The sequence below is a fragment of the Dipodomys ordii genome, unplaced genomic scaffold (assembly GCF_000151885.1).
Source record: "Dipodomys ordii isolate 6190 unplaced genomic scaffold, Dord_2.0 Scaffold43, whole genome shotgun sequence".
In the NCBI taxonomy this organism is placed as follows: domain Eukaryota; kingdom Metazoa; phylum Chordata; class Mammalia; order Rodentia; family Heteromyidae; genus Dipodomys; species Dipodomys ordii.
Window position 1 is genome coordinate 4,690,503 of NW_012267259.1, and position 15,481 is coordinate 4,705,983.

At 39.0% G+C, this 15,481-nt stretch overlaps 1 protein-coding gene across 1 annotated transcript in view; it reads left to right on the plus strand.

The window, feature by feature from the left end:
- Positions 1 to 15,481, plus strand: part of Dcc (DCC netrin 1 receptor) — a 997,292-nt gene that overhangs the window by 941,011 nt on the left and 40,800 nt on the right. Inside the window, exons 23-24 of the mRNA XM_013018919.1 lie at positions 1,209 to 1,371; positions 9,783 to 10,009. Coding sequence (XP_012874373.1) covers positions 1,209 to 1,371; positions 9,783 to 10,009 — 390 coding nt within the window. The remainder of the gene's footprint in view (positions 1 to 1,208; positions 1,372 to 9,782; positions 10,010 to 15,481) is intronic.

Here is a 15,481-nt window from a genome sequence, read left to right on the forward strand (position 1 = left end):
AGCTCTAGATTAGCAAACAAAAAGAAAAAAGAAAGAAAGAAGGAAGGAAAGAAGGAAAGAAAGTTGAGTGACATTATGGAGAAAATGAATCAAGCATACACAAGATTGAGTCCAGGCATCCTGGGAATCTGTGTTTCCTCTGTGGTCATCTTCTAGGACCCACGTAGCTCATACCAATGCCATACTACTGCATTTAACAACTAATTAACCACCGACAAAAGGCTTACAGAAAATAATTGAAAAGATCATTATTCTTGTGTAAGTGGACAATTTATGTTTTTAAATATCTTGTTATCCTGCTATTTTCTACCATGGAAACACTGATAGAGCTAAAGAAAACACCGGCATCAGGACTTTGTAACACATTTTTGAACACCCTAGCCGCATTTATGTGGGATTCATACAATCTTGACAGGTTGAAAATTAAATGCACTTTCTTGATAGCATCTTAGAGGAGGAGACGTGAGTTGTGAGTGATTGGTGTCAAAAAGTTTGTCTTGCACAATACCCTAGTCTTAATATGTTCCTGCGAACCAGAGCTCCTCTTGTCCTTATCGCTTTAGAATTCTTTTAATACCAACTAGCATCTTTCTCCCACCCTTCCCATTCCACTCCATGTAATAGCTTAGAGTATTTTTATACAGATAAAAGTCACATACTATAAATTCACCTTTAGAAAGCGTATGAATTGCTTAATTTCAGATTCTTCTACTATGACCATTGCCCATTTCTAGAACATTTTTATCACCACAAAGGGGATGAAATGAGGGCTTGTACTTGTTCACTTCCCTCCCTATCAGAAGCTCTCTGGACATTGGCAAACACCCATCTATTTTCTGTCTCTATGGATTTGCCTATTCCTCATATTTTATAGGGGTAGAAACAAGTATTTTTATAGTTCATTCACATTGTACATCAGAAAATCATCTCTCTAGATGGTTGGGGAATATCTTCTTAAAAGGATGTACTACATTTTTCAGGGGAGGGGAATTCATTTGTTTCCACTTTGAGCTGTTCCAGTGAATGTTCCTTATACAAGTTTCTGTGTGGACATAGGTTGTTATTTGTCATGGACGAAGAGGTAGGTGTTTCCTTCTCATTTTTCGTTGCCTGATTCAGCTTCAGGAACGCTCTACAGTTTCTCCAGAGCTTGTTTCACACTGGCCGCCGCCTCACCCAGACTTGAGCCCTTGTGCTTGTTTTCTCAGAGCCGCCCATTGGACAGATGCACCCCCCACATGGCAGCGTCACCCCTCAGAAGAACAGCAACCTGCTGGTGATCATCGTGGTGACCATCGGCATCATCACAGTGCTGGTGGTGGTCGTTGTGGCTGTGATTTGCACCCGGCGCTCTTCCGCCCAGCAGAGGAAGTAAGTCATACCCGATTCCCAAGAGGAAAGTGGTCGCCATTTTCTTCAATTGTATTCTTTGGAATTCCACTTGTGGGTTCTTTTATAATTCAACAAGTATTTCTTGTCTCCCGACTCTGGTTAGCCTTCAAAACAAAAACAAACAAAAAAACATTCCTCACCTATAATAAGTAGTAGTTAGACTGTAGGTTGTTTTTTGTTGTTGTTGTTGTTTGTTGCTTTGTTTTTGTCGGTTGTGGGGTCTGAACTCTGGGCCTAGGCGCTGTCCCTCAGCTCTTCAGCTCAAGGATAGCACTCTACCACTTGAGCCACAGCGCCACTTCTGGATTTTTCTGCTTATGGAGTGCTGAGGAATTGAACCCAGGGCCTCATGCATGCAAGGCAAGCGCTCTACCACTGAGCTACCTTCCCAGCAGACTGTAGGTCTTATAACAGAACTCTTGGAAATGCACTTATTTTTCTGTTTAGTGTTATTTCTTGGGGACAGATTCTTCCTAAGCTAGGGTGAATGTTCTGTATAAATACCATTCAGAGTGTATATTTCACCACTTACAGTACAGTAGACTATGTACAGTACTTGGCTGTACATACTGATGTAGCACTTTGGACTGGGATGCCTATAGGCAGGTAATCAAAGCTTATTGAATGGATTACTAAATATAGAATACCAGACTCAGTGTCATTACAAAATTGTAGGGTGCTTAGCTCAGAGGCAGAAAGGAGGAAGAAAATTCTAGAAATTTTAAAAGGTTTTGTATTTCTTGGCTAGGGTTCACCAGCAGAAATGAGAATTGTTAAAGAGTCCAAAAATATTTCCATATTATACAGTTCGAGGTGCAGACAGAGAATGCTGCATCAACATTGAAAGCTTAAAATAAAAATGTAGTTTTAATTCAGTTCACCAAAATCACACAATGACTGGAGTATTCACCTTGTATACCTCGGTTATGGGAGATGCATAAGTCTCTTAGGTAGTCGCTGCCTCTCTGATTCCCTCAGTCCTCTGACACCAAGTCTAACATGTTTTCCTCAACTCTCCTCCCTCACAGTTGAATGGTTTGTTTTGTTTGGGTTTTGGCCTCAGGCATAATGCCCGCTCCAAAAGCCTGAGGCATAGGATCCAGAGGTGGCTGGTTTGACAACAGTATATTACATTCATTGTTGGCAAATGGTTCTCCAGCAAGTACTTTCCCCTCTTTTCTTGCTAATAGAGACTTCCTCTCTTTTACAAATGTTCTGACTGCATTTGTTGATCTCTAGGGCACCCCCTACACCTGGCATTCAGTAGGAAAATCTTCAGAAATAGGATAGGCAAAGAGATACATAGAAAAGAAAGTGACAGAGCAATATAAAGGAAATGTTTGTGTTTATTTCTATGGCAGGATAAATCTTCTATCCAGCTGCATTGATGAGACTGGATGATTTTGAAGCTAGTAATTATTAGAGTACTGGTCTATGGTACACAGATGAATACCTGATATGATATGGTTAGTGAAGACAGTCGTGGGTGAAAGACTCCTCAAACAACACTCACTCACGGCTGGGCCCTCCCCTTAGAGGTAAAAGAACTAATTGAGCAAGTGCATTCATCTGCTTCTATTGCTGTAATAAACTGATACTAGATCATTTAGAATTAAACGTCAACAGTATAGTACATTCATTGTTGGAAAAAGATTCTCCAGCCTGTACTTTTCCCATCTTCTCTTGCTAATAGAGACTTTCTCTCTCTTACAAATTCTCTAACTTCATTCGTTGATCTCTAGAGCATCCCTCTAGCATCAGTAAGAAGCTCTTTAGAAATAGGTGAAGAGGTCCACCTGTTTGGGGATTTCAGTTCTGTAAATTCAAGAACATACCATTATAATATGCTGATCTTCATGGAAGAGAGGAGCAAGGCCCAAAGCCAGGTTTTCTGTGTGTTGTAATTGCCTTTTGGAGCATGTATGTATTCACTAGAGTAAATAATCAAATGAAATCATTTGCAGCAGATCTTTTTCTCCCTTATTATTCCTGTGAGAAGAACACTTGATGGTCTTTTTGCTGATGGACTGGATTTGTGGATATCTTTTTCTTCTTTAGAGAGAACAAGTCAGTTTTTTCTGTGTGCAAAGGTGAGCACTGATGCCAGGTTGAGAAAGGCTCCAATGATCTCACATCACACACTTTGGTAAAATCCTGAACGTTTTATTTAGCATGAGGAGATTCCTAAGTGTAGCATGCTTCTGAAATTAGGGAGTAAATCTAAGTGTGAAAGTAGGGAGCAAATATAAAAGGATTCCACAAATAACTGAAAGAAAGAAATTTCCAGCTCACTTTGGCTTTTTGTCACCTGACCCCCTCAGGTGTATTTTCACACTTTATTTCATAGATTTTCTTCAGTAGATAGACAAATTGACCTTCATCTTGCTCTCTTTATTTGTATTTGTTAGCAGAGGTAGACAGAAAAATTTTTCTTTTTTTTCTATGTTTTAATTTAGTTTTTCTTGATTTTCTTGAAGGCTCCCTACCCCCTACACACACACACACACACACACACACACGCACACACACACATACATATGCACACGCACACACCCGTACACGCACAACACCATCATTATTGAGGCCTTTAGAGCAAATTGAGTAATGCAGATGAAAGCAAAATCAATTGCAATCTGAAGCAGCAATAAGTTCCTTCACAGAGCTCTCAGAAATGGGAGCTTAATGTAATTAATAAGGTGATGGAGGAAACACATTCAGAACATCTTTATTATCTCTTTGTCTGAAACTGCTGGAACTTAAATTTTTCCTTGTGGCTTGTTGGACGACTTGAATTATTGCATCTAAGTGATTGAAACATTTTTTGAACTGTGGGATACAGTATTCAAGTGAGTGAATAATCATTTTACTCTTGTTCATCATATTTTTTTTAAAAAAAACTCTATATATTTACTAAGGATGGAGGCTATCTGATTGATTCAGCCCAGTGTCTAAGATTTCATTTTTGCCATATAAAATGGTTTAGCAAAGTTAGAAGCCAAGTTCCAATTCAGGTTCTTTCATATCTTTAATTAAACTAATTGTATCACCTAAAGGGTGACCCCATTCATTCCAGAGTGTCAATTTCTTTAAAAATAGTAAGAATTAGGATCAAATACTTTCTTTTAAGATACACAATGTCTCTTGGGGAAGATTAGTGGCATCATTTAGCTTAAATTTATATGACATAAAATAATGATTCATTTATTTTTAGTTATTTGTGAATTAAAGTTTTTACTCCAGTGAAGAAAATCCTTTTATACATTTTCAATTAGTGAGATCATAGTAGCATACCACAATACAGAATAATTGTGTTTTAGGATAGCTTATATTAATATATGTTTTTGTGCTCTTTTATAAGTAGATTTAGATCATAGAGACAAAATATTTGATAATGAGCATATCCTAAAAGTCTAAAACACATGATGATGTTATTACTCTCAGGCAGTTTTCTGGGCAGACTATTAACAGCCTTGTCCAAATACATATTCAGTTTCAATACATAAATAAAACATGTGTCTCACTCATTGGCTGAGGGTTTTGGTTAACTTTACATGTGCCTAGCAATTTTTAAAGATGAACACAGATTCAAATCTTGACAAAAACTTCCATTTTTAATATTGAAGATCAATGTTTAAACTCTCAAATGAAATCTATATTTTAACTTCTGTAGATGAGTATGTCATCTTCATTGTTTTTCTGTGTTCACCTCATAGGCCTGCTAACTGGCAAATTCTTAGGACTGTACTATATATTAAATGCATCTCAACAAGTTCAGATATTGAGTGTCAAGAATTTGCCCTAAGAGTCTAATAGAAGATGTTTTATGTTGTTTTCAGTAGTCATTAAGAGAAGATTTTTTAAAATATACAGGACAAAGAAAGAGGAGGAGTAAGCATACTTTCCAATCTTGTTATCAGTCATTGGTATTCACCCAAGGTTCACACCTTCAACGCATTTCCAGAGTTCCTGAATTAACCTTCATAAGATGTTGAACATGTCTTTGACCTCTAGAATTAGTACAGATCTGTTTATTTGCCTGCCTCCTGTGGAAAACTTGAGCAGAAAATGCTTGCTTCCTGCTTTCATTGTATTTGATGTTGGTATAATTTGTGGAGGGGAAGGGCAAAAACAAATAGTTTAAATAGGGATACAGGTGGACCATTGCAACAATGAGATGCACAAGTCGTTATGTGGAAAAAACTAACTTTGGTCAGGCGGGGGGGGGGGGGGAAGATGGGAAGGGATAGAAAGGGGAAACAAAGGAGGAAGCAACAATGCTTGGTAAGAAATGTACTCATTACCTTGCTCATGTAATTGTAACCCCTCTTTACAGTATTTTCACCAAAAAAGAAATGCTTACTGAGACATTGAAAACTGAACGATTGATTACAGTGTGGCAAATGCACCTAAGAGATGATTAGCAATGTTTCCGGACTTCACTGGACACCACCTTAGATACAAGGCACACGCATCCATGATCTCTTAAAACCTGTTCACAGTTGCCACCTAGTGAGGGAAGGTGAAAAGGATTGGCCCCACAGATGAATGGATTATCTGCAAATTAAAGAGAGATGGAACAATAAAGAGCCAGTAAAGAAGCTTTGAGAAAATCAACAAAGGAATTCCCTTCCCCCTAATATTAGATCTTGAACCTAAAGGCTTCAACCTCTTCATTTGGTTCATGTTTGGATTTCTACTACTTGAATCATAACCCCACTGCCAACATTTTGCCAGACTATTAGTTGGAGCTAATAATCTTGAGGCTTTGGGGGTGGAGACTGGCTGTGAACTATGATCCTTGGGTTTCAGCCCCCTGATTAGCTAGATTTTCAAGCATGAGCCATGGATATTCTCCAGCATGTCTGCTATTCAAATAATAAACTAATTTTATGATGAACATGTGATCAACATGGTACAAAGTAAGACACTGGATTGAGATTCATTGATATGATTCCAAAGTTTTCAGTGGCAGTGTCTTCCATGATTTGTATACTTGGTTACTTAGCCTTACTTGCTGTCAGGGTCTGGTGAATGCATCTTGGTCTAAATAGTCCGCAGTTTCCTGATATTGTGCTATGTTTCATTCATCTATGAAGCTTACAAACATTTCACCCATCTTTGCATGTGCAGTAGGTAACATATTTCTTAGCCGGTAGACAGTGTTCTTCAAATGTCCACTGGGTAAACAAATTCATGTTGTAAAACAAAGAAGTGATAGAAATGGCTTGTCTTCGAATGTCTGCATGCTCAGAGAGAAGGCAGCTGAGCAGCTCAATAAGACACCTGGCATCCCTGCCACCGTGAGTAGTATAGAAAGAGATGAACAAAATGATTTAGATAGTCTAAGATTCCATTGATCTAATGTGGTTAGGAAGGCCTCCTGGAGAAGAGAAGCTTGAAGAGAGCCTGGAAGATTGAGTGATATCTAAATAGAATGCAAAAGCATTCTGGGAAAAAGTTAACCAAACAATCACCAAAGGTAAAAATAGAAATATCCCCATGGCTGAAACTTCTGTAAGAATAAGATGGAGAAAGCAGAGAGCCTTAGAGGAGTCTTTGTTTTGTTTTTTTCAGTAATACATGCTTTAAGGAGAGAGTCTAATTTAAAACGGTTTTAGGGAAACAGAAAAATGACTGCTCCCAGTGCATAAGATATATTTGGTATTATGAGAAGGGGTTAAACACATGATTTCTTTAATAGAAATACTATCTTTAAGATAAGATAAAACAACCAAATGAGTCACTAGGTGGTGCTTTTCAAACTTTAGATTTATTCGTTTCCTTCTCTAAGCCCAAGGCTGTTAAACAGCAGATTGCTGCCCTCCACCTCCAAGTTCCTGGTACTGTCATTCTGAGAGGGTCCTAAGAATGTGTATTCCTAACAAGCTCCCAGGGGGAGCAAATGCCTCTGGTACAGTGACCTCCACTTTGTAAATCGGTGCACTACAAAGCATGGGCATAGAACATTTTAAGATTCTTGGGGGCAAAACACAGGAACTGAGTGCTGAGATGATAAGCAGTTGTTCTGTAAGGGAACCAACAGATGGGCAGAAGGTCAGGGTGACAGCTGTTTCTGTAGGTTTTTATGAAGACAAATTTCAGAGAATTTAGTTGTGAGCACTTGTTAGTTTTATTGCACACCTGCTGTCATTGGGGTGGGAGGCCTAGAAGAAAAGCCTTTCAAAGCCACAGAGAGCTCTCATGAAAAGAAAAATTATAGGAAACAGAAGCTGTTGATGGTCATTGTGAAAAATATATACAAATAAACAAAGTCTATTTAGAGTTCTTTGGTTATTTACTGACAATCAGCTGGCTGAGGAATAAACAACTTCTTAGGAGAAGACCTTATTTAAATTCATCACAAAACTTTTTCTGCCTATCAGCAGGGATTATAACATTTTTCTAAATGAGTTCATGCATCACATGACATATACAAAGCTTCTGCTAGAGCCCATGTTTGGAACTCCTTGGAAAATGGAAGATACCTGAAGTGCTTGGCCTTAGAGTATAGGACTAGCAAATGAATGAACAGACCTGTATGCAAACAGGTGGAAACCACAATTCTTCTCTATATAAAATCATATAAAAACTTCTCTCTATACAACCATATAGATGGTGACATAATTTATTTAACATTTCAGACTGATAGGAAAGGGAAGGAAGTGAAAACTCCAATTTTCAGAATGAGATTTGGTTCTTCATGTCATCGGGCAGATTATATAGTCATGTGTGAGTTATGAATCAGGAAAGGGGCCAGGTTAAATACAAGGAAATGGAGTCAGAGAGCTGTGGGTAGTAGTGAGTTAAACCCAGAGGCACAGTCTACAAGGTATTTGAATCCATTTTCTAGAACAGTGTAGAGCCATGGGCCAGATATCAGCAAAATGCAGGCAGTTGTTGGGGAAATATTAGAGCAGCAAACAGAAGTTATTTCATTACTAAACTGCAAAGTCCATATTAAAATTGGAGATTTTTGTCCCCTGTCCTCATCAGCATGCTTCAAGAAAAACAGAAAAGAATGTTAGGAAAATTCAGCGAATCACCCCACCAAACAGTCATTCATTGCCAAATATTTGCACGGCTTCTTATTCAGTAATTGGGAAGGTGAAGCCGGGGCTCTGCAAGGTGATGAAAATTTTATATCCTAACAAGAGTAGTTTGCTGGAGACACTTAGCAACAAAGAGAGCCCATTATCCTAATAAACTCTACCATAAACAAAGACAGTTTAAAGAGCTAAGGTAAGATTTTAACTTTTTTGTCTTCTATGTGGGGTTATTTTAAAAAGAACAAGCTGCAGTCAAAATTATAAATTTCTAAAAATTAAAAATTATCAATTCATTTATAAATGATCATTGTTGACCTAGGGTGAAAAATGGTTTCTGAAATGGTCCAAATGAAGAATACAGAGTGGGATTTACAAACCATGGAGAGGGGGGTGGGAGGGGAGAAAGGGAGAGAGAGAGGGAGAGGAAGAGGGAGAGGAAGGGATTGACTGTATTCCAATGAAACTTCATTTTTAAAAACAAGGCTATGGGCAGATTTGGTCTGCAAGCCATAGTTTGTGACCCTTGCTGTAAACAAGAGCTAAGGATCCCATTACCATCATCATGCTCTTCTACTTCACTTGCAGAAAACCTTTGATTCTCACCAGCCGTAGGCTGGAGCTGAGATGGTTCCTGAGGGGGGGTGGGGATCAATCAATAAATTCATGATTGCTAAATCCTTACGGTAGCAAGTAAGCGACATTTGAAACTCATTTCCCAAGGATAGCCCCTTTTTTCTGCTTTTTCTAAAGGATGACTGCCATTGTGTTTGAATCCAGACATCCAGTGACTCCAAGGCACAAGGGTTCTATTTGCTGAAGAATGTCCTCATGTGGCCTTTTGTTTTCAAATAACAAGCTTCCCAGTTGCACATTAAATTATACAGCTGAGATATAGACTTTCTTCTAAGCCCCAAGCCTAGCTGTTGGCACAGATTCTGGCCTTTTCATTTCGATCTGCCTTCTGAAAGCTACTTCTTCATTTATCTGCTAAACAGATGTTGCAGCCAGGTACCTTATGCCTCTCTGCAAAGATTGGCATATGGCTCCCTCCAACCTATTGTCACCTTGTGCATGAATCTCCAGCCCAGGAAGCTGGAGTAAGGAGCTTTCTGGCAGACAGCCAGGCCCTGGGGATTCAGCACGATATCTCCTAGAATATGGAAGGAAGAGCCAGGGGAGAAGAGAAAAGGCAGCCAAGAAGAGTCCGCCAATGTTTAGGGCTTCACAAGGTTCCTTCGGGGAGTCCTTTTTGTGTCCTTCCCTGTGTGCAAGTTGAATTGACCGAGCAGAGGCAGAGCTATGGAATAGAGACACAAACGTTTCCCTCCTCACTTTGTTCCTTAGGAAACGGGCCACCCACAGTGCTGGCAAAAGGAAGGGCAGCCAGAAGGACCTCCGCCCCCCTGATCTTTGGATCCATCATGAAGAAATGGAAATGAAAAATATTGAGAAGCCATCAGGCACTGACCCCGCTGGGAGGGACTCCCCCATCCAGAGCTGCCAAGAGCTCACTCCAGTCAGCCACAGCCAATCAGAGGCCCAACTCGGAAGCAAAAGCACCTCTCATTCAGGTAATCATTCTCTTCTAACTGGCATCTGGGTCATAGAGGCCATTCTGGATCTCACAGGTAATTTTCTTCTTCTTGGAGGAGGTATCTCCCGGTCGATTTGCATGTCACTGGGGGAGGAGTTGTTTATCAATAATTAAAATATTGTGATATAAATTTGATTGATGAATGAGTTCTTTCCATCATCACACTACCTGCCTTGTATAACTTTAATAACTCTTGATGGGAAAAGCCAAGATCAAAGGATTTTTTTCTCTTAAATCTTGAACCAAAGTTTCATCAAGGCAATAAAGTTGGAGACTTCACCTCAATATTTTTAGTTCCTATTCTGTGTAGAGTCTAAATTTGTTGTCAATCCCTCATGTTGAAAAAAATATAATCATCTAATCAGGTCACTCTCCTAGTATATAAAGAACAATACTGTGTTTTGGCCTTTGTTACCATGGAGATCAACTCTCATCTCCAGATAATCACATTATGTGACCATTAGTTAGATACAATCTGAAAGGAATCTGAAGAGGGAAAAGGCTTATCTTTTAATGAACTGGTGCACAACAACTATAGGTATCCAGGAATCTCTAAGAAATCTGTAAAGACTTCAGAAGATACTTTATTTTGTCTGGCTTATTATATTATCTGAGTGCTTATGGGAAGAAGAATGTTTACCAAATGCTTATGCAAAACTTCCTTAGTCTTCTCACATAGTGAATACAGAATGAACAGCTGCTGGTTTTTAGAAGCAAAGATGTCTGTTATTTGAATGTAGAACTTGTTTACTGAACTTTTCCATCTCAGAGTTCTGTGAACAAGGATTTCAAATATGGATATTCAACCATAGGCTAAAAGTCTTTTTCTAGCCATTAGATGAGAGCTCAAGCCGATTTTAACTTTCCTTTTGTCACTTGTGGTACGTAAAGGGAAGTCTAGTTCTGTTGAAAACTATTAATCTGAAATTTTAAATGAAAGATTCTGCTTGATCATGGCTGGCTAGACCTTTGGATTTGGGGACTGGATTATACAAGTTGTTCTGTACATCTTCTTTACCTTCAGATAGATTGCAGTGGTGTAGTTTAAGGAACATCTGCACAGCTTTCCTTCATAACCTAAGCAGCTTTCTATCATCATGACATAATAGCTAAGATAATGGGCCTAAGAGAAGCAAAAGGCTTCTTTTTCTCCTTTTGGTTTACAGTTTCAGTCAATAGTAACCTGTTGCTTTGTACCTAAGGCAGCCCAGTCTGTGATTGCAGGAGTATATGGGTAAGAAAGTATGTTCATCCCATAGTGATCTGTAATCAGAGAGAGAGAGAGAGAGAGAGGGAGAGAAAGGATTACATAGTGACCTGTGAATAGAGAGAAATACACAGACAGATAGAGAGAAAAAGAGAAGGAGAGGGAGACAGAGACAGAAAGGGTCTGAGTACCAATGTTCCACTCAAGGTCACACCCCCAACGTCCCAGCTTTCTCCAATTAAGGGCGCACCTTCTAAAGGTTCTACCACAGGCTGATGCCCTTGCCTTTAACGTGACCTTTGAGCAACAAGTAAGATCCCAACCTGCACACCACACCTCTCTCCTCTTCCTGTATATACAAAAGAAGAGGGAGTTTATGAAGAGGAGAAGAGGGACGGACAAAAGGACTCTAAAAGTTCTTCGTTGCTTTTCGGGACACATGAGCTACTCACTGCAGAGAATTCAAATTTGGGGTCTCTTATGCAGTGCACGTATGAATTCTCTTTTTATTCCACCCTTTTATAGGCCTGCTTTCATAAGTTTCCTGACATTCGACACAGGTGTACAGCCTCCTTTCACCATATTCACCTCCCCGTTAGGTTTCCTCACCTCCCATCGGACCCTTCCTCTTCGCCAAAGCTTCCTTTTTGACCTTCATGTCCCTTCTCCCCCCTTTCATGTCTACATCCTGTGAATAAGAGCAAATGTGAAATATTTGTCTTTTTGCATCTTCCTTATTCTACTTTACATGATGATCTCCAGCTCCATTGACCTTCCTGCAACTTACATAGTTTTCTTCTTTATGGCTAAATGAAACCCCTGTTGTGTGTATGATGCACAGCTGCTTTATGCATTAATCTGTTTGTGGACATCTGGATTGATTCCATACCTTGTCCGTGCAAGTAGTGGTGCAATGCACAAGAATGAGCAGCCATCTCTAGGACATGCTGACTCGGACTCCTTTGGATTACTTAGACACCCAGTGGTGATTTAGCTAGATCATATCAGAGTTCTGGTTTGAGTTTTTGAGGAACCACTGGAATGATTTTCCTAGTGGCTGTGCTGACAACTCTAGAAATAGTGTATGAGGGTTCCTTTTATCTTCTATAATTGCCAGCATGATGGTTGTTTGTTTTCTCATTGTTAGACATTCTGAGATGGGATGGAACGTCAGTGCAGTTTTGAGGGTTATGATGAAGGTCACAATTCTAGATCTCATGTTCTATTACAGAGTAACAGTAATAAAAACAGCATGGTACTGGCATAAAAGCAGACACATAGTAGACCAGTAGGATAAAACGGAGAACCCAACAGTTAACTCACTCTATGACAAGCACATTAATTTTCGAAACCTACTTTGAAGAGAAGACAGTCTCTCCCACAAAGTACACCTTGAAAAGCTGTATGTTCACATGCAGAGTGGAAACTCGATCCGTGTCTCCTATCTTGTACTAAAGTCAATTCAAATCAATCGAAGACTCCAAGTCCTGAAAGTTGGAAGCTACTAGAAGAAAACAGGGAAAATAATGTTCTAAACAGTTTAGGAAATAATAGCAAAAATGAGCACATGGAATTTCATAAAGCAGAACAAAGGAAACAATGACCAAAGAGAAGAAACAGCCTACAGAATGGAACAAGAGTGAGTTTTTGACATGGCCCCGGGTGACTGACTGCTCGTTTCCTCTGTGAGAGATGTCAGATGAGGAGGGCTGGTCCCACCCTCAGCTCTTCCTGTCAAATATGGAAGTCTTCTGGGGAGTTTTCAGCACTTGAGTAAATTCCAACCAGAGAACCAAGCTTTACCAACTTTCCACATGCCAACTTGACACACAGCAAGAAATGGTCTTGTCAGGCCTCTGTAGTAGAAGATCTTATCCTCAGGCATTGGCCTTTCCTGGCCTTGCTCTCTTCTCTTCCGTTGTCCTCTGTTTCGACAGATACAGAGTAGACCCACCAGCTGGTTGCCTAGAAAGGCTTCCATTGCTGTAAGGAAAGGAAAGGAAAAGCTCTTTTTCAGGAATGTCTCTGCACTTCCTGAGTGATTCCTCCAGTAGCTGTATAATTGATGCCAAGGACAGGAGAGCAGCCCTGCCTCCCAGTTCAAGGAAGGTGCCTCTCAGCCCTCAGAAGGCCTCCCAGTCACTTCTAGTACACAACGTTCATCCATGCATTTTAACCCTTTGACATACTGAGATGATCTGTGGGGCAGTCAAACTAGATTGAATATCTCTCAATAATTACTGACAGGCTTAATGCCACATGATAGCTGTTTTCTTTACAACCAGGTGTTAGTTGCAGTGGTTTCTTTGCTGTTTAGGATCTAGTTACTTACTTTGTAATACAAAGGGAAGTGACCCACACTTATAAGTTCCATTGCATTTAGTTTTCTCTGTGTTGCTTAAGAGAATAAAACTTAACATGAATGAATAATTTTACCAGAATGATGGATGTTCAAACAGACCAAAATTGCATAAAGAAAGAATATAGTCCTTAAGCTCTGTGTTTGTATTTTCATCTTATTTAATCCCTACAAAATACTTTGGGATATGTGTTGATATCATCATAAAATCATTGAGGCAACCAAGTTAAGATAATTAAATAACTCCCCTGAGTTTCACATTTAGTTTTTAGCTATGAAACAATAATTTATCTGTGGAGTGGTTGAATAGACAAAAATCATTTTCAAGTAGAATTTATTTTTTGATTTTATGCACTTCTTTCTTCCTTCTTACCTGAAGAATATTAGCTGCTTAAATTAAATCTATTCTATTTCCTAACCACTGTAAAATAGCAGCCTACTAAAATAACAAAGATCTAAGATGATAAAAAATAATCTCTTTATGATATACCTTCTACACACAAAGTGAGTTTCAATATTCTGCCCTTCATTTAAAAATACATAATAGAGAAAGGCAAGAGTTCACGTCTGTTTGATGCCCAGGACTTATAAATAGAATTTTCTTTCTGGAAATAAAGTTCTAGTGGAAAAAAACCTCATGGGGTCAGTTAAAGTGGCTTACACCTGCACCCTCGGCTATTCAGGAGGCAAAAGTAGGAAGATCTTGGTCTGAGACCACCCCTGGAACAACAACAACAACAAAAAGCACATGAATCAATTTTAAAAAGAAATAAAACATGGTTGAACTTGTAGAGCACTCAAGCATAAGGATTAGAGTGATACTGTTCAAAAAGAAATGCACTCAATACCTGACTTATGTAACTATAACCCCTCTTACATCAGCTTTACAACAAAATGAAAAAGAAAGAAAAGACAAACGTGCAACAAAAAAAGCACAAGGACACACACAAACACACACACACATACACACACACACACCACAGAAACAAAATGATCAGCTCAGCTTTGGTGCCTTTCTTTAATTTTAGAAGCATGAACAAGTAAATTAAATTGTAATGTTATGGCATTTGGAGACATTTGAGTTTTTTTTAAGCTGATCAGTTTTCACAAATAGTATCTTTTAAAAGATTGCACAACATATAATGGGCCCGTGGGATCCTTAACTATTTTATGATTTATTTTGAATTTAACTGTACACTTACTAAGCCCGATTTGGATTTCCAAGCCCTATTTGGACCAATAGGGAATAATGTCAGAGGCTCTCTTTAAGAGAAAAATTAGAAAACATTCCTCCTTGCTGTGGTTTGGATAAATGCTGTCTGTGCATAAAGCCTGAACCCTCTAAATATTATGTTGCTGGGAAGAGTGGAGCCTTCAGGAAATGGGGCTTAGAAGAGAGGTCTGTAGGTGACCGGAGGGATGTTCTTGAAAGGGATTTTTGATCTCCAGTGCCTTTCTCACTCTTTTACTTACTATCTATACATTAAATGGTTTTCTCCATCACGTGGTTCCATCATGATGTTTTGCTTCTTCACAGGCCCAAAGCAATAGGGCCAATCAAGCACGAACCAAAACCTCTAAAATTGAGCCCAAATAAAACTTTCCCCTCACAAGTTGATTGTCTCAGTTAATTGTTACAGTAATAGGAAGTGAACATATTACAAAAATGTTTATGCTTCAAAATAACAGAATTTTTAAAAAATCATGTACAAGTTTTCAGCAGACAATCTATTTTGAGAACAAAACATAATGGACAATCAGATGCAAATGGAAAAGGAAGTGTGTGTACACAAGGCCTGATATGAAACAGTATATTAGAAAACTATTTCACCAGAGTTTGGTCTGGAATTACTTTTTTCCTTCTCTCCCTCCTTCCTTCATTG